Source organism: Miniopterus natalensis, chromosome 2 (assembly GCF_054644295.1).
Source record: "Miniopterus natalensis isolate mMinNat1 chromosome 2, mMinNat1.hap1, whole genome shotgun sequence".
Lineage (NCBI taxonomy): Eukaryota > Metazoa > Chordata > Mammalia > Chiroptera > Miniopteridae > Miniopterus > Miniopterus natalensis.
Genome location: NC_142082.1, coordinates 148,503,001 through 148,520,634, shown reverse-complemented (window position 1 = coordinate 148,520,634; position 17,634 = coordinate 148,503,001). Strand labels below are relative to the sequence as shown.

Genomic DNA, 17,634 nt, shown 5'->3' with positions numbered 1-17,634 from the left:
TGGAACAGCATTAACATAGAAACTAGGAATTCTAGGTTTGGCAATAAAAAATTCTTTTTATTTTCACATTCATTCATAAACCAGTGACAAAAGAAAGGGAAATTCAATTAAAAATGCATGTCCATGTTTAAAAACTAAAATACATAGCCATGTGAAAGTTTCACTTCCTAGGCTATCCTTGGTCCTGTGGCAACTCTTGACACATTGTAGAATACCTCCCATAGCATGATTTGTCTGTATCACTTATAATGAATGTAAAATTAAAAAATACTAGCCACCTTGTGTTTTTTCAGCTTATCAGCAGATATAGAAAAATATAAATGTAAATAGTGTGGTATAGAGACTCAAATGCCTAATATCAGTAATATCCCCTGGGGGTTTCAGGATGCAGTATGCAGATGTTACCACATTTAATTAATTAATTAATTATTATAGGCAGGGACATAGGGATATAACAGGCTTTCCATTGTTAGCAACAATCACTTAACGTTATTTTTATCAATAAAACATTTAAAATCAATCTCAGTATGTTTTAACCAAATGAGGAAAAGTATTTTAGGGGAAGATTGAGAATCCTAGAGGAACATGATACATGGCCAAGTTCTCCCCTTTCCATTTGTTACATTTTGTTCCACGATTACTTATGTGGAAGGAAAGAATAATCTGGAGAGACCCTTTCAGACCTGTTCTAGAATACCTTTTATCATCCATTCTGTACTTCTTTCATACTATCAGGCTTAATTATACAATTACACCTGCTAGAGAAAAAACATAGACATAGGAAAATACAGCCTAGAAAGTTCCAGGTAGACTACTATATGAGGAGTGGTGGAAGAAAAAATACCTTTACCCTATTCACAGAGAAAAAAGTAGATATAAGGAGATGCAGTGACAGTTAATCATTCCTTGTGAGAGCCAAAAATTACCAGGGAGTAAAATATATATATATGTATATGTCAAAATATGTTTTTTATATTCTGCCTATGTCTGGCAATCAGTGTGGCTCAGACTTTCATAGGAACTGTTATTTTACTCTCAGTAGAATAAAACCTTTGAAGGAAATTACTGGTTACGTAGAATAATCTTTTCACGTGCCCCCATCTGAGTCCTAAGACGTTATGTTGCTCTGAGCCACATGAGTTGGAGATGCACTGAGGTCAGAGCACACGCACAGGAAGACGGCATCCTGGACACTTGAGAAATCCTGACACTGGGAGGTGGCCTGGCCTTCTTGACCTCTCAGTCACTAATAAGCTAAATCCATCAGAGATTAAGATTCCTCATCTATAGATAGAAGGTCCTAGGCCCCAGTACTGACCTGTTCCTGAAATCTTGCAATGTTTGGCTAACCATTATCCGTGTCTGAGTAGATAAATGAAATTTCCTCTGAACTTAAAGTTCAGAAAAGAAATAATAAGGTGATGTAGCTTCTGAACCCCAGGCCTCCCTATTGCTGAAGACCATAGACATTCTCTCTTACCCGTTCTCTTGTATATTATCACCTTAGAAACTCACAGAGCCACATCATGTACACACCTTCACGCCACAGTTGCCCAAGGCAGAGAAGGCCTTAAGATAAGAATCACTAATTTAACTGTGTCCACGTTTACTTACCCCCACGTGAATAGCATGGCCCCAGTCAGCTTTTGTTTTCTTTAACTCATTGCACAAAAAGCGGCCTTGAACTCATTGCCTTTATTTAAAAAAAAAAAATTGTTGTGGATACTAAAACTACAGCAGCTTTCTAGGAACTGCACTTTTGCCAAGGTGCAGTGTTTTCACAGCAAGTGTTTCAACAATCGGTGTTTTCTTTGTTCCCTCAACATTATTTTTTTAGCCAAAAAAACAAGAAGAGGAAGAAGGCACCACAGACACAGCCACTTCTTCATCCAACAACCATGAGAAGGACAGTGGAGTGGGGCGCACAGACGAGAGCTTGCGGAACGATGAGAGCTCAGAGCAGGAGAATGCAGCCGAGGATCGCAACGGCACATCCTTGAAGAGCAAGAGAGAGCTGGGGCAGAGCCAGGACACCCTGGGGAGCGTCGAGCTTCAGTGCCACGAGAGCTTTGTGTCGGGCGAATACATTGACTCCGACTGCCCCGGCAACCAGGAGGAGGAGTGTGAACGATTCCGGCAGCTCCTGGAGCTCAAGTGCAAGATTCGAAACCATGGCGAGTATGACCTGTATTACTCGAGCAGCACAATAGATTGCAACCAAGGCGAACAAGAGGGAGTGGAACATGAGCTACAGCTGCTGAATGAAGAACTAAGAAACATTGAACTTGAGTGCCAGAACATCATGCAAGCTCATAGGCTCCAGAAGGTAACAGACCAGTATGGAGACATCTGGGCGTTGCATGACGGAGGATTCCGCAATTATAACACCAGCATCGACATGCAAAGAGGGAAACTAGATGACATCATCGAACACCCAGAAAAGTCAGACAAGGATAGTTCTAGCGCTTACAACACAGCCGAAAGCTGCCGGAGCACCCCACTCACTGTGGACCGCTCCCCTGACAGTTCCCTTCCAAGAATGATTAACCTTACCAATAAGAAAAACCTGAGAAGCACAATTGCAGCCAGTCAGTCCCCTTCTGGACAGAGCAGTAGAGGGTCAACCTCCACCAAAGCCAAAAGCACTGAACAAGGTTGTGGCATTGAAGGCAAGGAGAAGACTTCAGAAAGCAGCAAGCTCTCCGATCCAGAGAAGACAGGCGGCGAACACATCCCGTACCTCTCTCCTTACCACAGCTCCTCATATAGGTATGCAAACATACCAGCTCACGCCCGGCATTATCAAAGCTACATGCAGTTAATTCAGCAGAAATCTGCCGTCGAATATGCCCAGAGCCAGCTGAGTTTGGTGAGCATGTGCAAGGAGTCCCAGAAGTGTTCAGAGCCCAAGATGGAATGGAAGGTGAAAATCAGGAGCGACGGGACCCGGTACATCACGAAGAGGCCAGTGCGAGACAGGATTCTGAAGGAACGTGCCTTAAAGATCAAGGAGGAGCGGAGCGGCATGACCACAGATGATGACACTATGAGCGAGATGAAAATGGGGCGCTACTGGAGCAAAGAAGAAAGGAAGCAACACCTGGTTCGGGCCAAAGAGCAGCGTCGGCGCCGGGAGTTCATGATGCGGAGCCGGTTAGAGTGTCTCAAGGAGAGTCCTCAGAGCGGCAGCGAGGGCAAGAAGGAGATCAACATCATTGAACTGAGTCACAAAAAGATGATGAAGAAGAGGAACAAGAAAATTTTGGACAACTGGATGACAATCCAAGAACTGATGACCCACGGGGCCAAGTCTCCCGATGGCACGCGAGTTCATAATGCCTTTCTGTCAGTCACCACTGTATGACCGAGTGAATGGAATGCAACTGATTTTAAGAGGGTGCTACCAGTTTGGGTAGAGTATGATTGCCTCGTTCAATGTGGCGTTTTTATATATATTTTCTGACTCTTTATAGTTTAAATTTTTTGTAAGCAAAAAATGCCTGGTAATTTTTTCATTTGTTTTTCATATACTGGTACCTTCTTTTTGACTGAGGACTTTCTTTAACTTGTGATAGATTCATATTATTCATTTATATATAAAAACAAAAGGAAAGAAAACAAACAAAAAAAAACTTGAACAAAAATTCCGAGGAGCCAATTAATTTCCTACTTTAATGTATCTATTGTAAGTTAAGATCTGGATTTATTTCTCTAGTTTACTTATTTTCTACTTTAATAACAACTCAATGCCAAAACATTTCTATACTTGCTTCTTGGCATAAGGCATATTAAGTCACACCTGTTAATAAATCATGGACCGCATCTTGTCTTATACATAAAAGCCACCTCTGTTTAACATCCCATTGTACATTTAGCACATAAATGGCCGTTGTCTTTGTCCCAGTAAAGTGTAGGTGGACAATCTTCTGTGATATGTAGTGACATTGGTCATGTAGCTAGATAATTGTGGTAATTGTGACAATAAAAAAGAATAAATTATTAATTATCCTTAAGAAAAGTTATCAAGGAGTGTTTTCTTTTCATTGTCCACTGTGATTACCAGATATCAATTAGCTATATATGTATACTATTTAGGAGACTCCTAATTGTGGGTTACAAAATGTGTACACTTTTTTTCAATAAAATTGTCTTGAAATATTTCCCATAGATCATGGTGTCACATATTCTTATCAAGCTTAAATTAGGTAACATATGTACAGCATCTTACAGATGCTAACTAAAATTCAATAAACATGAGTTCGTGCTTCCCTTGCCTGCCATCCATGTAAGGAAAAGCCAAGGAAAATTTAGGGAAAGACGTGGAGAAGAGGATCAGTGAAGTGTCTGATGTTTATAATGACACTGTATGCATTAGTCAGCTCAATTTGCCATAGCAAAATGCCAGAGACTGTATGGCCTGAACAACAGGAATTTATTTTTCTCAGCTCATGAGGCTGGGAGATCCAGGATCAAGGTGCTGGCTAATTCAGCTCCCTGGTGAAGGCTCTCTTCCTGTTTTGCAAATGGCCACCTTCTCACTGTGTCCTTACATGATAGAAAGAGGAAACTCTGGTGTGTCTTCTTGTAAGGGCACTGATGCCGTGATGAGGGCCCCAGTCTCATGAATTAATCTAAACCTAATGACCGCCCAAAGGCCCCATCTCCAACAGCTATCCCATTGGGGGTTAGAACTTCAACATATGAATCTGGGGGGGACACAGTTCAGTCCATAACACTATGTCATTTATTTATTCAATCATTTGGGAATACATTTTTAAAAACCATCTTTTTTAATCATTTTCCACATAGTCAACTATAAATGCCTTTTATGTCAGTTTATTAAAAAGTGGGATTGTTAGATTATTAGGTAGGCCTTTAAATCTAGGTTTTCATCATATAAACATATAAACCATATAATGTCAATCATGATGCCTCCAGAGTGAAAGCCAGGTCAACCCTGTGCATGCAAGCATGAGTTCAATCAAATTTTTATTAAACCCAAGAGATAGTTTTAACATAATGGAGATACAATGTCTGAATATTTTTGAAGCTACTTTTATGTTCAGAAAAACTACAGTGGCTCCTTATTAGCTCTTGAATCAGAGTCTGATGCCTCAGCCTTACATTCAAGGCTCTCTATTAACTTGCCCACCTTGCCTATTGCGCCTTCGCTGTAGATCTGCTCTGAGCTATTTCTGGCTAGAAAACAGCCTGCCCATTTCCACTAAAGTTACCTATGCTAGTCTCCTGTCTGGGATTTCTGTGCCAAATCCTACACCTCCCTTATTGCATAATCACATATACATTTTCTCTTTAGACCCCATTTTGATGACACCGGATTTTCTCAACATTTTGGCATACACTTTGACACAACTGCACTATTGGAAAATTTATTGTTTTGTTATTTGAATCACATACATAGAATTTATTCTCTCCCTGCATAGATTTTAAGGTCATGGACTTTGGCCTTGTGTCTTCCTTTATCTTTGCAAACTCTGGTAGAATAGCATTTGAATAATAATGAATACTAGTTGAGTTAAATTATTTTATTAATTTAATTTACCTCTCTCCTCCACATATTAGTTCCTTTGTTACTGTTTCTTCAGTCTTCTAACCTTCTAGGTTATTACCTTTTGACGGGTTATAACGTAGATGGAAAGAGATGAACCTTATTTACTGATAATGAAAAGCTGGACTCAACAATTTTAAGATAATGATAATAACAGCAACGTAAGGCAACTGGAAATTTTATCACTTCTAACTTTAGCTGTTGTTAATCCAATCAATAAGATTACTTTGAGTGTGCCAAGAATTAACTTTTAATCAAATGGTTTTAACTAAGGATGCTTGTCTATCCTAAGAGCTAAGTTTTTTCCTGACCTGATGCCTATGGTTATTATTTATCCTCTTGACACAGCTGAGTTTAAATATTTATTGAATTCATATTACTCCTATAGATAAATGTGATTTGGAACAAACATGTAAATTTTTCCCTAGGAAACATGTACACATCCCACAGAATGCTGTGTTTCCAAAGCTACCAGTTTAATTTTATTTTTATTAAAGCCAAGCGTGTTTGCCAATTTTTTAAAAATGTGATGTTGGTGTTTTTCATGTCTGTGTTTATATAGTTCTACCAGTTGAGAAATGTTTTCAAAAATCAGTGAAAATCTGAAACGTGTTATGCTTTATCTTTCTACATAACATATCTTTGTGCTGAACATGTTTTTTTAGTAAATGAATAATAAATCTGTTGCTCAGCAAAGAAAAATGATTGGCTATATGTGGGATGTTTTATTTTTGTTCAAAAGAAATATGTGGATGTAAAGAGGAAAAATATTTTACTTGGGCTTGCCTTTGAAATTCCATATCTTTTATTGCTTTTTATGGTCAAGATGTGACAGAAGTTGGTGTTAAGATCCATGTGTGAATGACCTAAGGGGGTTGAAAATAACGTATGTTCGATGGAGATTTTTCCTCTGCACTCCTGAAGAAGGCTGTTGTTGCCATCTTATTTTGCGCTGACTGTGCCTTTACAAACACATATGTGGGCTGAGGGAGGACCCTCTGACACAGCCTTTCCAGAGCTACATATTAATTTAACCCACGTCTTGGTGTGCCTGAATCTTCCACATGGACATATTCTTTCTGTCCCTCCGGCGAGCTGGTGCTCTCTGCTTCAAGCTCCCTGTTTGGTGATGGTCTCGCTGTTGGCTTGCTCTTTCATGCTCATCACCCAAGTCCTCTTGAAATTCTCTTTTCTCCGTTCAGTCACAGAGCAGCGGTAATTTTTCTTCAAAATGTGTCAGATTATCGTTATGAAAGATAAGTCACCTTTTGCCTGGACTGTCACTGTCTCATGCCTAATTACTTCAATGGTTCTCACTGGCCTCCCTGTGCACCCTCTCCCGTCCATGCTGCACATGGCAACCCTTGGCCTACCTGTCCTCACTGTGATAAGGTACCTTTGGAAGCCCTTTCCTGAGAAGTGGCATAAAATCCGAGTGCCTGAGACTATTCTCCAAGGACTTGCTCCCCTTCTTTTTTCCATCTGACTCACATTTCTCTCCAGGTGAGACTTCTAAGCCAGGCCTCAAGAACACTGTGTCTTGGGTAGATGAATAATTTAACTGAAAATGCTATTCGATGCTCCTTCAAACTAATGTTCTTTATTTTTTATTAATACTCTTCATTATTAGTTAATTTCCATTACTTTTCTATTAAAAAAACATTAATATAATCAATATAAGATAATAATTATTAAATAATTTCTCTTAATTTTGAATTAATGAAGTTGAACCCTGCAACAGGATCTCTGACTAATTCACTTCTTTAAAAAAGGAGATCAGGAAAGAAATGTTTTCCCAGCTCATTATTTCCCACTTATTTGAAGTTTCTCTTCTCCCTCCAGTTTTCTAGCATTATTTTTTTCAAAATGTATGTCTTTGGAGGTGTACTAAAGGACTTAAAATTTAGATAAGACAAACCACTTGCTCCTGTAAACATGCACGATATGGTTTCAGAGTTTCTGGGAATGGTGGCCACAGGAGGCCACCGGCAAATAATGGACCAAGATAGTCATCTATTGAGGAGAGCTTTGAAATTTTCTGCTTTTTTTGCTGTTTCCACTCAAACGTGTTACCCTTTTCAGCCAAAACAAGACCAGTTTTCCCTGGAGCAGCTCTGTAAGAAGTCTCCTTATAGAACGGAATAAATGGGCACCACAACAGATCATTTGAGGGATGTTTTTGTGCTACTCCTAGTGTCCCACTGGCTTCTGCTTTAGTCAGACAGGACTCCCTGCAGTTTTTCAAAGGCGCCATTCTCATTTCCAACACCACTCTTTGCATGTCAGATTAAATCCTTTCTCTTTGTCCACCCCTCCGTCAATGTTGTATGTCCCATCTTCCCATCTCCCCAGGAGATTTCCCCTAACTCCTGCTATCGGCCGCTCTCATTTCTGCACACTCAAAGAGATGGCATATTGTCTTAACACTCTCTTTCCGCCCAGTAGTGTCTAATTTTTGTTTCCATAATGTGTCTGTCATAAGTATAGTGTGCTGCACAGTTAGCAACCGTTGCCACATATGTCCTCCTGGCATTTCTTCTGTTTTACTAAACAGCAGCTGCTCAGGATTTGGGGTGCTGGGCATTTTTCACATACTCCCGTCAACAGTGTTGCGTTGCGACAAGCTTTGCTCCTGGGATCCTGAGCCATCTATAAAACTAGGGTCCTGTTCATTATTCCTTATCCTACTACATGTTTTTAACTTATTAATATTCACTGCTTATTCACTTCCTCCCAGCCTTGCCACTTTCTAGGTTTGTTTTCTTAGACAAGTTACTTAAGCTTGCTGCTGCTCAGCACAGTGGAGATAATTATAGCCCTTTTCATAGGTTAGGAATTAAATGGGTTAATACATATAAAGAAGATAGATGAGTGCTGGCTCAGAGCGGACACTCAGTAGATATTAGTCATTATTTTTATTTACACACGAGCAGACAGTGGCTAATATAATTTTCTTCATCTGCCACAAATTCCACAGCTACTAAGCAATAGATTCTAGATTCAAACTCATGATGGTTCCCTCCCCAAGTTTTTCTTCTTTCTATTACTTGCAGTGTCCACATTGAAAATGGATATCAGAGTTAATAGCATCTTTCTTCACTGAAGCTCTATCAGTTCTGCTTCAAACAGACATCTGGACACTGAGACCATTTCCTGTGTGTCAACAGAAGTACTGATTTTCTTTATTCAGTTGTACTTTACACATTAGCCAATTTTTTGAATTACGTGTTACCTATGGTCAGAATTATGGTGGTAGATTGTGTTTTTGATCCATCAATGAGCTTAAGGTTGTTTCTCTAGAGCTAACCAGTACATCCTTACATTCTGCCTTAAATTTATCATCACCTCTTGCCATTGTGCTGCCTGCTGGGCCATGATCAGAAATGTGACATTGTAAAGAACTTCTTAGATACCCACTTGTGGAACTGTTTTAATAGGAAACAGAGTCAATACTAGCTATTCGATACTCAAATTTAATAAACCAAGACATTGATTCAACTTCACATCTCTGGTGGGCATAAGAATAGATTAGATGGAAAGCACCTTTCTCCAACGTGCCTTGGAATATCTGTGAGGTATTCTAGGAAGCAAAGCCTACTCAAAGGTTTCAGGAAACCAACCCTACCCTGAAGTTCTCATTATGGCAGGGTCAGTGAGTAGAGCATAGATTTCTATTTGTGTCCCTTTAATTTAACCTCACTTAGTTTTTGAAACACAAAGCTAATCAGAAAATTAATCAGGTGGAGGGCACAAAAATAGAAATGATACAGAACAGTCAAGAGAAGGAAATGTGTTTGAGAACCTACAGTGTTCACTGTGTTAAATGCTTTACACGGGTCATTAATAAGCTTCTTGTCTTGGGAAGGTGAAATATGAGCACATGAAGAGAAATGTAACTGGATAAAACAGTCAGTGCAGAGTGATGGAGCCAGTGAGGGGCGCAGGAAGGTTAAGAGGAGTGAGGGCTTTCTATGGGCTGTCATCATCTTTGGGAAGCCTTCTCTCGTCCCACAGCCTGGAATAATGACTCACCCAAAGGATAAGTTCTCATCAATTCTATGATCTTGAGCAAGTTACATTCCTCCTTTAAGCTTTCATTTTCCTCATCCGTGAAATGAGAATATTGGAACAAATGATCCTCACCACCCATTTTATTTCTAACATTCTAAAAATTGTCAATAAACAGTGAACATTTATTCCAAATTTCCTTTTGTTATAGCCACGCCACAATTTGTTACGGAGCTATCTTAGATAAATTCATCATCTACCAGTAAGGCAAATAAGAACATTTTCCAAAGGAAAAATAAGCAAGCAATCCATTGGCAGAAAATAATGCTTAACCTCTCCTTCCATTGTTCATCAGCTGCCACATCACTTTTTCTCTAAGAGCCATTTTTCTTTTACTCTTTTTTACATAGGAGATCTATATTTTATTTCTCCAGTGACATGTTTACAGTTGAATATAAACTTAAGCCTGCTTGCACACCAAAGCCAGGTCCTTTGGATGGTGCAGGCAAGGAGGTGAGAACCCCACAAGAGAAGCGTCTATTCCTGGGCCCAGGTTTTGGAATTTTATCAGCCTTGATCTCATCTATAATTTCTTCAATATTTTTAGGTGTCAATATCCTCATAGTAGGTTGTCATTTATTTGAACTATTAGTGCATTTACATAGGCCCCTAAACATTCCACCTCTATAAGAGTGAAAAGTTGTCAGGTGTAGTTTCCCCAACCTCTATTCCAAGCTTTTTGTGAATGGCCTCCACTATGCTGTCAGAGTTTCAAAGACCTGAATGTGATACCTTCCAACTGGAGAAGCTGTTTTTCATGATGGTTATCACACTCTGAAAGACTACATGTGTGTTCTACACTCTCAGAACATCACAGAGTTGTGCTTTAGAAGAGAAACCTGGACCGTCTGACACTTGCATAGTTATAGAGAAGATGGGGAGGGGAAGGCACTATCCACCATTCAGATAACTCTTAGCTTTGCACTCAAGGTTACTACCCTGCTGTCCTGAGAAAGCTTGTTGCTAAGCTACTTGAGGAAGAGTTTTCATGGCCAGCCAGCAGACACATTGGCTAGTTACTTCATATAATGTATGACTAACATGTAATTTACAGGAAGGGTGGGAGAGCTGGGTAGGAGCTAGGTCATGAAGGGTTTCATATGCAAAGAATTGGAGGAATTAAAGGAATCAAATTTATGTTTTTGAATGACCTGTGTATCAGCAATTTAGACCGAATATTGGGTAGGGAAATAGTTGGATGAAAGACAACCAATTAGGAGGTCGTTCCAGTGATCCAGAAGAGAAAGAGCTTGAACAATGGGACAGTGAGTGTGGAGAGAGGATTTGACAGATGTTAGGAATTAGGGCTGCAGATTTAGCAAATAAAAACACACGGCACCCAGTTAAATTTGAATTTCAGACAAACAATAATTTTTTTCTACGTAAGTATATATTGGGGACATCCTTACACTAAAAATTAGTTCTTGTTTATTCAAAAAAATTATTTAACTATGCATCCTGCACTTTATCTGACAACCCTATTAGGGAAGTAGAATAGCCAGGTCTTGGGGATTGACTGGTTATACAATGGGAGATAAGCAGAGGGAGGAAGAAGCTGAGGATGTAGATCAGGTTTCTTGTGGGTAACTGGGTTAATGACGGTGCCATTCAGCAGAACAGGATTAGCATGAGAAAAATGTTCTGGAAGAAAAGGTGAGTAGGAATGGCTTGGGCATGTTGATTTTAAGATGCCAAGAGGACAATCCAGGGAGAGATGTCTAGTGGGCTACTAAAAATACAGATATGGAGTTCAGAATATTAGATAGGAACTAGAGGAATACATGTTGTGGTTACCAATAGAGTGGGTTTTAGAAACATTCCCAGAGGCATCTAGGAAAGCACCCTGTAACCAAATAGGTAGATATTTCTTTAGCAAAACATATTTAAACTGTAAATTGCCCTATGCAAGTTCAGGTCAGGTTTTGCAACCCAGTTACTTATGGGGAAAAATTGGAGGTTTTTGCCAAGATATTTATGAATTTTAGTTAAATTTTAGCTGAAGGGTTATAGACCTTATTTAGGTCAGTGATGGCAAAACTGAACAACACCTTGTTACTTAATATTCCATATTAGTCCATAAAGAGTTTCCTTTTTGTTTGTTTGTTTGTTGGCCTTTTTTTGAAAGGGAATAGTATTCTGTTGTATTGATAAACCATAAATGTGGTCATTTATCACCCATTCATGTACATTTTTATTGACTCTAACTATTGCAATCAATGCCTTTGTTAATGAGCTTAGAAATATATACCATTTTGTGCATGAGTGAGTACATCTCAGATAAGTTTCTGGAATTGGAACTGCAGGGTCAAAGGGTACGAATATTTGTGATTTTGATGGTTACTGTCATAAATACTACCCTCCAAAGAGGTGGCATGATTTGAACTCCTACCAGCAGAGTCTGAAAGGACCTGTTCTTCCTACTTCCTTGCTGTGACATTTTGGGCTTGTTTGCCTCCTGGTGCATGTCCGTTCCCCTGCTCTACAGACCCCCACACTGTACATCCCAAGCTCTCATTTCAGCCAACCTCAGTCGATGGAGGCAATGACGGAATGGGAGACAGGAAGAAGGGGAGCCATGGCTTTTCCCCCATCCAGGGGACTATCCAGGTTCTGAGGGGCCTATGGCTTAAATATTCAGAAGATCTAATTTTTTTAAATATATAAATCATAAATTCAAAATCAGACACAAAAGAATTTATGTGGGAGAAGAAACAAGACGGCAGCATAGGTAACGGGCACCCGCCGCTTCCCGCAACCACATCAAAATTACAACTAAAATACAGAACCACTATCCCTCAGAGCCTCCTGAAATCTGGCTGAACAGAAGCCCTACAGCCAGGGAACTGAAGAAGCATGGAGCCCGGCAGGAGGGGCGGAGACGCGGGCGGATCGGGGCTGAATTGCAGAGAGGCAGCCGCAGGCCCACACCAGGTGCCACAGGGTAAACCCGGGAGGACATCTCCCTGGTGGAGGTTTCCCAGAGGAGTGAGGGGTCCCAGCCCCAAAGCAGGCCCCCAGCCCAGGGCTCCAGGGCCGGGAAGAGAATTCCCCAGAACTTTGGGCTGTGAAAACCAGCGGGGACTGTGGCTGAGGGTCGCGGAGGCTGCGGGAGCCCCAGCAGCTCCTCTTAAAGGGCCCGGCACGGACTCACTCAGACGTGCTCCCTCTGAGCCCAGCGCCGGGCAGCAGCTTGAAAGGACCTGGGACACCTGGGGAGGAACTAACCTGCCTGAAATCCAGGCGAGAAGTGGAGGGGCAGCTTCCTCCCAGGCAGAAGGGCTGGCGGAGGCCATGGCTCCTTTGGCGAGTCCTCCCTACACACAGCCCGCAGGCAGGCCCCATATTTGAATCGCCAGCACCTGACTCACACCTTCGGCCCCGTCCCGTGATTCCCAAAGGCTCTGCCCCTCCCCACCTGCAGCTCATCCAGGCCATTTCCAGGGGCTTTTCCATGCAAGTAGCCTCTCGAGCCTCATGCTTAGGACTCTCCTAAAATCTCTCAAACAAGCAGCAGCGGGCCCCATATGGCTTGATAAGTGGTCCCAGGCCTGGCACTAGTGGCAGCCTGCATTGGCTCATAGCTTGGCCTCTCCTGGACACTGCCAAGCCCAGCACAAGTAGCAGCCATCTACGGTTTGCTGTGTAGCTCATGCTGGGTGGCCCTGGGCAAGGCACTGGCAAAGGCTGACTTTGCACCTCCCGGAAGGCCCCAGAGACAGTGCACCTGGTGGTCAGACAGTGACCACCAGGCAGTCAGACTCAACCACACTGGATTACAACCCTACCACATCCACGAGGGACACTCAAGGGGTGCACTTGGTGAACACCAAAGCTCCGCTGAAGTATTCTGATCCATAGGAGTGTCTCCAGCACAGCAGCTCTTTGGCTGTAGTTGCAGCTGGTCCTCACAGCTGATTGGCTGGGGGGTCAATTCCTCCCAGTGACACCAACAGCAACCAAGTCTCAACTACAACAGGACAGTGCACACAGCCCACACAGGGAAGCACCTAGAAGGCCCACCTCAGGTGACTGGGGAGGCTGAGCCACTGGACCCTACAGGACACCTACTACACAAAGCCATTCTACAAATTCCAGGAGACATAGCAGCTCTACCTAATACATAGAAACAAACACCTGGAAGCAGCCAAAATGTGGAGGCAAAGAAACATGGCACAAAGGAAAGAACAGAAGAAATCTCTAGAAGAGGAACTAAATGAAATAGATCCAAGCAAGCTAACAGATACAGAGTTCAGAATTTTGTTTATAAGGATGTTTAAGCATATTATTAGGGAAATAACTGAGAAAATTGATAACAATAAAGTACCAATTTGAAATGAAGGCTACATGAACTGAAATGAAGAATAATTTACAGGAAATTAACAGTAGAGTAGAGGACACTGAGAATCAAATCAGCAATTTGGGACATGAAGAAACAAAAAACACCCAACCAGAAGAGAAAAAAAAAAAAATCCAGAAATATGAAGATAGTATAAGGAGCCTCTGGGACAACTTCAAGAGGCCAAACATTCTTATTATTGGGGTGCCAGAAGGGCAAGAAAGAGAGCAAGAAATTGAAAACCTATTTGAAAAAATAATTACAGAAAACTTCCCCTTCCTGGGGAAAGAAATAGACTTATAAGTCCAGGAAGCACAAAGAGTCCCAAATAAGAGGAACCCAAAGAGGCCCACAGCAAGACACATCATAATTAAAATGCCAAAGGTTAAAGACAAAGAGAGAATCTTAAAAGCAGCAAGAGAAAAACAGTTAGTTACCTACAAGGGAGCCCCCATATGACTGTTAGCTGATTTCTCAACAGAAACTTTGCAGGCCAGAAGGGAGTGGCAAGAAATATTCAAAGTGATGAAAAACATAGAACTACAGCCAAGATTGCTCTACCCAGCAAAGCTATCATTTAGAATTGAAGGTCAAATAAAGAGCTTCACAGATAAGACAAAGCTAAAGGAGTTCATCACCACCAGACCAGCACTACAGGAAAAGTTGAAGGGTCTTCTTTAAGAAGCTAATGAACAAAAGGATCTGATGAACTAAATAGATCCAGAGACATTGACGCATGTAACAGACGATCATATTTCAGAGGAAAGAGAGAAGAGGGGTGGAGGGTGGGAAGAGATTAACCAAAGAAGTTATATGCATATATGCATAACCCATGGACACAGTCAGTATGGGGTGAGGGCCTGGGGAGGGGGTGGGAGCAAAGTGGAGGGGGTCAGTTGGGAGGGGAAAATGGGACACCTGTAATACTCTCAACAATAAAGATAAAGAGAAAAAAAAGAATTTATGTGAAACACAAAAATATATCCCAATAAATATATATATTCTCAACTCATCTTCTCTTTAGTCTGAGCCCCAAAATGTCCATGGCAAATCTATCACCACCTGACATGAGGGGAAATGTGAAAGGAAGAAATTGAGTGAAACCAAGCAGCAGTCTTAACTGATCCCAGTTACAAGTTTCATTTAACAAATTTTACAAAAACAGGTGACCGTGTGAACACATTGATCGGTCCTCTCCCAGGGCCGCAGAGAGCAAATGAGGGGTGGGGTTCAACCTTCACTGAGTCCAACCTTCATCTGCCTCTGGGTCCTCCCTCTCTGCCTCAGGCAGCAGGTTTGACGGAAGCTGAATCTTCATGCCTATGGCTCCCACCAGACAGGTGAACCATGGTTCCAGATCCCAAGTGTCCCTGGCCCCTGAACACCTGTAAGACTTGCCCAAGATCATTCCTGGCTTCCCACTATTTCTAATAATTTCTGGATCATCTCATTCTCAGCTTTTTTATATCCCTTGATGGATTCCCTTTATTGAACTCTGTCTTACTTAAAGCAGTTCTGTTCTCCTCCTTTACCTCTGACCAATACTGTTCTTGGTACTAGGTATGATCCCAGTAAACAGAACCCCAAATGAGATCTTAGAATGAAGTTACCCTCCTGTTTCTATATAAACACATTCGTGACCTTGAAGATGGAAAAGAGATCTTAGTAATGTGGGTACTACATTACCTGCATTGACTTAGGATTAAGTACCTGTTAAAATCATTATTTTGGGAAACCAAATAGTTGCTAGATTGCTACACTTTTCCAATAAGAGAGTATGATGATTATAAGAAATTTAGGTTAAGGTACTTTTGACAGCACTAGGGGGAAAAACATTAGGGGAAAAGGTCTGTTTTTAATAGGCAGCCATCTATGGCCCATCAGAAATAAACACTGGCAATCTTAAGAGTGAATCTATACTGAACAAACTAAGCTACAGAATGCCTAGGGCATCATATTTCCCTTCTAAGTAGTTTTTGTTATTATTTACTAATGATTTATATTTTAAACTTTTGTATCAAAGTGAAACATACATAGAAAACTCTATAAATTATCACAAAATCGACACATATATATAGCCAGCATCCAAGTCATGAAATAGAACATGTCCAGCACTCCAGAATCCACCCCGTAAATGTTACCCCTCCCTCCCTTCCAAATGTAAATAATATCCAGGCTTCTATTACAGATTAACTTGCCTATTTTTGCTGTTTGTATAAATGGGATCTTACAGTATATATTCACTGGGTCTGGCTTTTTTTATTCAACATTTTGTTTGTGAGGTTGATCCACAGTGTTATGTGTATTTGTAGTTTGTTCATTTTCATCACTGGTCAGTATTCTATTGTGAGATTACCACAGTTTGTATATCTATTCTACAGTTGATGAAAATTTTAGATTGTTCCCAATCACTGATTTTTACAAATAATACTATGAACATTCTTGTATGAACTTGGTACATACATTTCTATTGAGCATAGACCTATAAGTTGAAATCCTGGGTCTTCGATTGTTCATGGGTTCAACTTAAGAGCTATGAAACAAGTGATTATTACAATTTATATTCCCCCTAGCAGTGTTTAAGAGTTTTCAGTGTTCCACATCATTACCAATACTTGGAATTTTTTTTCATTTGGGGCAGAACTTATTTTATTACAGTACTAATTATTCATGCCAGCTCCAAGCATCCAAAGATAATAAGAAATCTCTATTTTTGGTAAGCATACAACCCAATTTAGTGCCTATTTAGTAGAATGTCTTTTATTTTTCTTTCCCTATTTAAATTTTTTTCAGCTTTATTGAGATATAATTTGCATATAACATTCATTGTGTAGGTTTAAGGTGTACAATAAGATGACTTGATACATGTATAGATTGCAAAATAACCCACAATAAAGTTAGTTAATACCCCCAAGTCCTCATATAATTACCATTTTTGTGTGTGATAGGAACATTAAGATCTACTCTCTTAGCAACTTTCAAGCATGTATTACAGTACTATTAAGTATACTATTAAGTATATTCATCATGCTGTACATCAGATCCCCAGAACTTACTCATCTTGTAGCTGGAAGTTTGTACCATTTGACCAACAGCTCCCCATTTTCCCCTATTCCCAACCTCTGGCAACCACTATTTTCTCTGTTTCTTTGAGTTTGGCTTTTTGAAATTCCACAAATAAGGGAGATTATACAATATTTGCTTTTCTCTGGCTGACTTGTTTCATTTAGCATAATGTCCTCAAGATTCATCCATGTTGCCACAAATGGCAGGATTTCCTTCTTTTTTATGGCTGAAATATATTCATGTGTGTGTGTGTGTGTGTGTGTCACATTTTCTTTATTCAACTGTCAGTAGATACGTAGGTTGGTTCCATATCCTGGCTATTGTAAATAACACTGCAATGAACATAGGGATAAAGATATCTTTTCAATACACTGATTTCATTTCCTTCTACTACGTACCCACAACTGGGGTTTCTACATCATGTGCTAGTTCTATTTTTAATAGTTTGAGAAGCCTCCACACTGTTTTCCATAATGGCTATCCCAATTTACATTCCCACTAACAGTACACAAGGGTTCCCTTTTTCCATATCCTTGCCAGCATTTGTGAGCTCTTATCTTTTTGATGAGAGCCATTCTAATCTGCTAATCTGCGA

General features: G+C 40.5%; 1 protein-coding gene across 2 annotated transcripts in view; it reads left to right on the top strand.

Annotated features, from left to right (window-relative positions):
• Nucleotides 1–6,281, top strand: part of PDZRN4 (PDZ domain containing ring finger 4) — a 329,363-nt gene extending 323,082 nt beyond the window's left edge. For both annotated transcript variants that reach the window (XM_016201131.2, XM_016201132.2), the window contains one exon: nucleotides 1,838–6,281. In XM_016201131.2, the coding sequence (XP_016056617.2) occupies nucleotides 1,838–3,364 (1,527 nt within the window). In that variant the 3' untranslated portion in view covers nucleotides 3,365–6,281. The remainder of the gene's footprint in view (nucleotides 1–1,837) is intronic.
• Nucleotides 6,282–17,634: the final 11,353 nt, after the last annotated feature.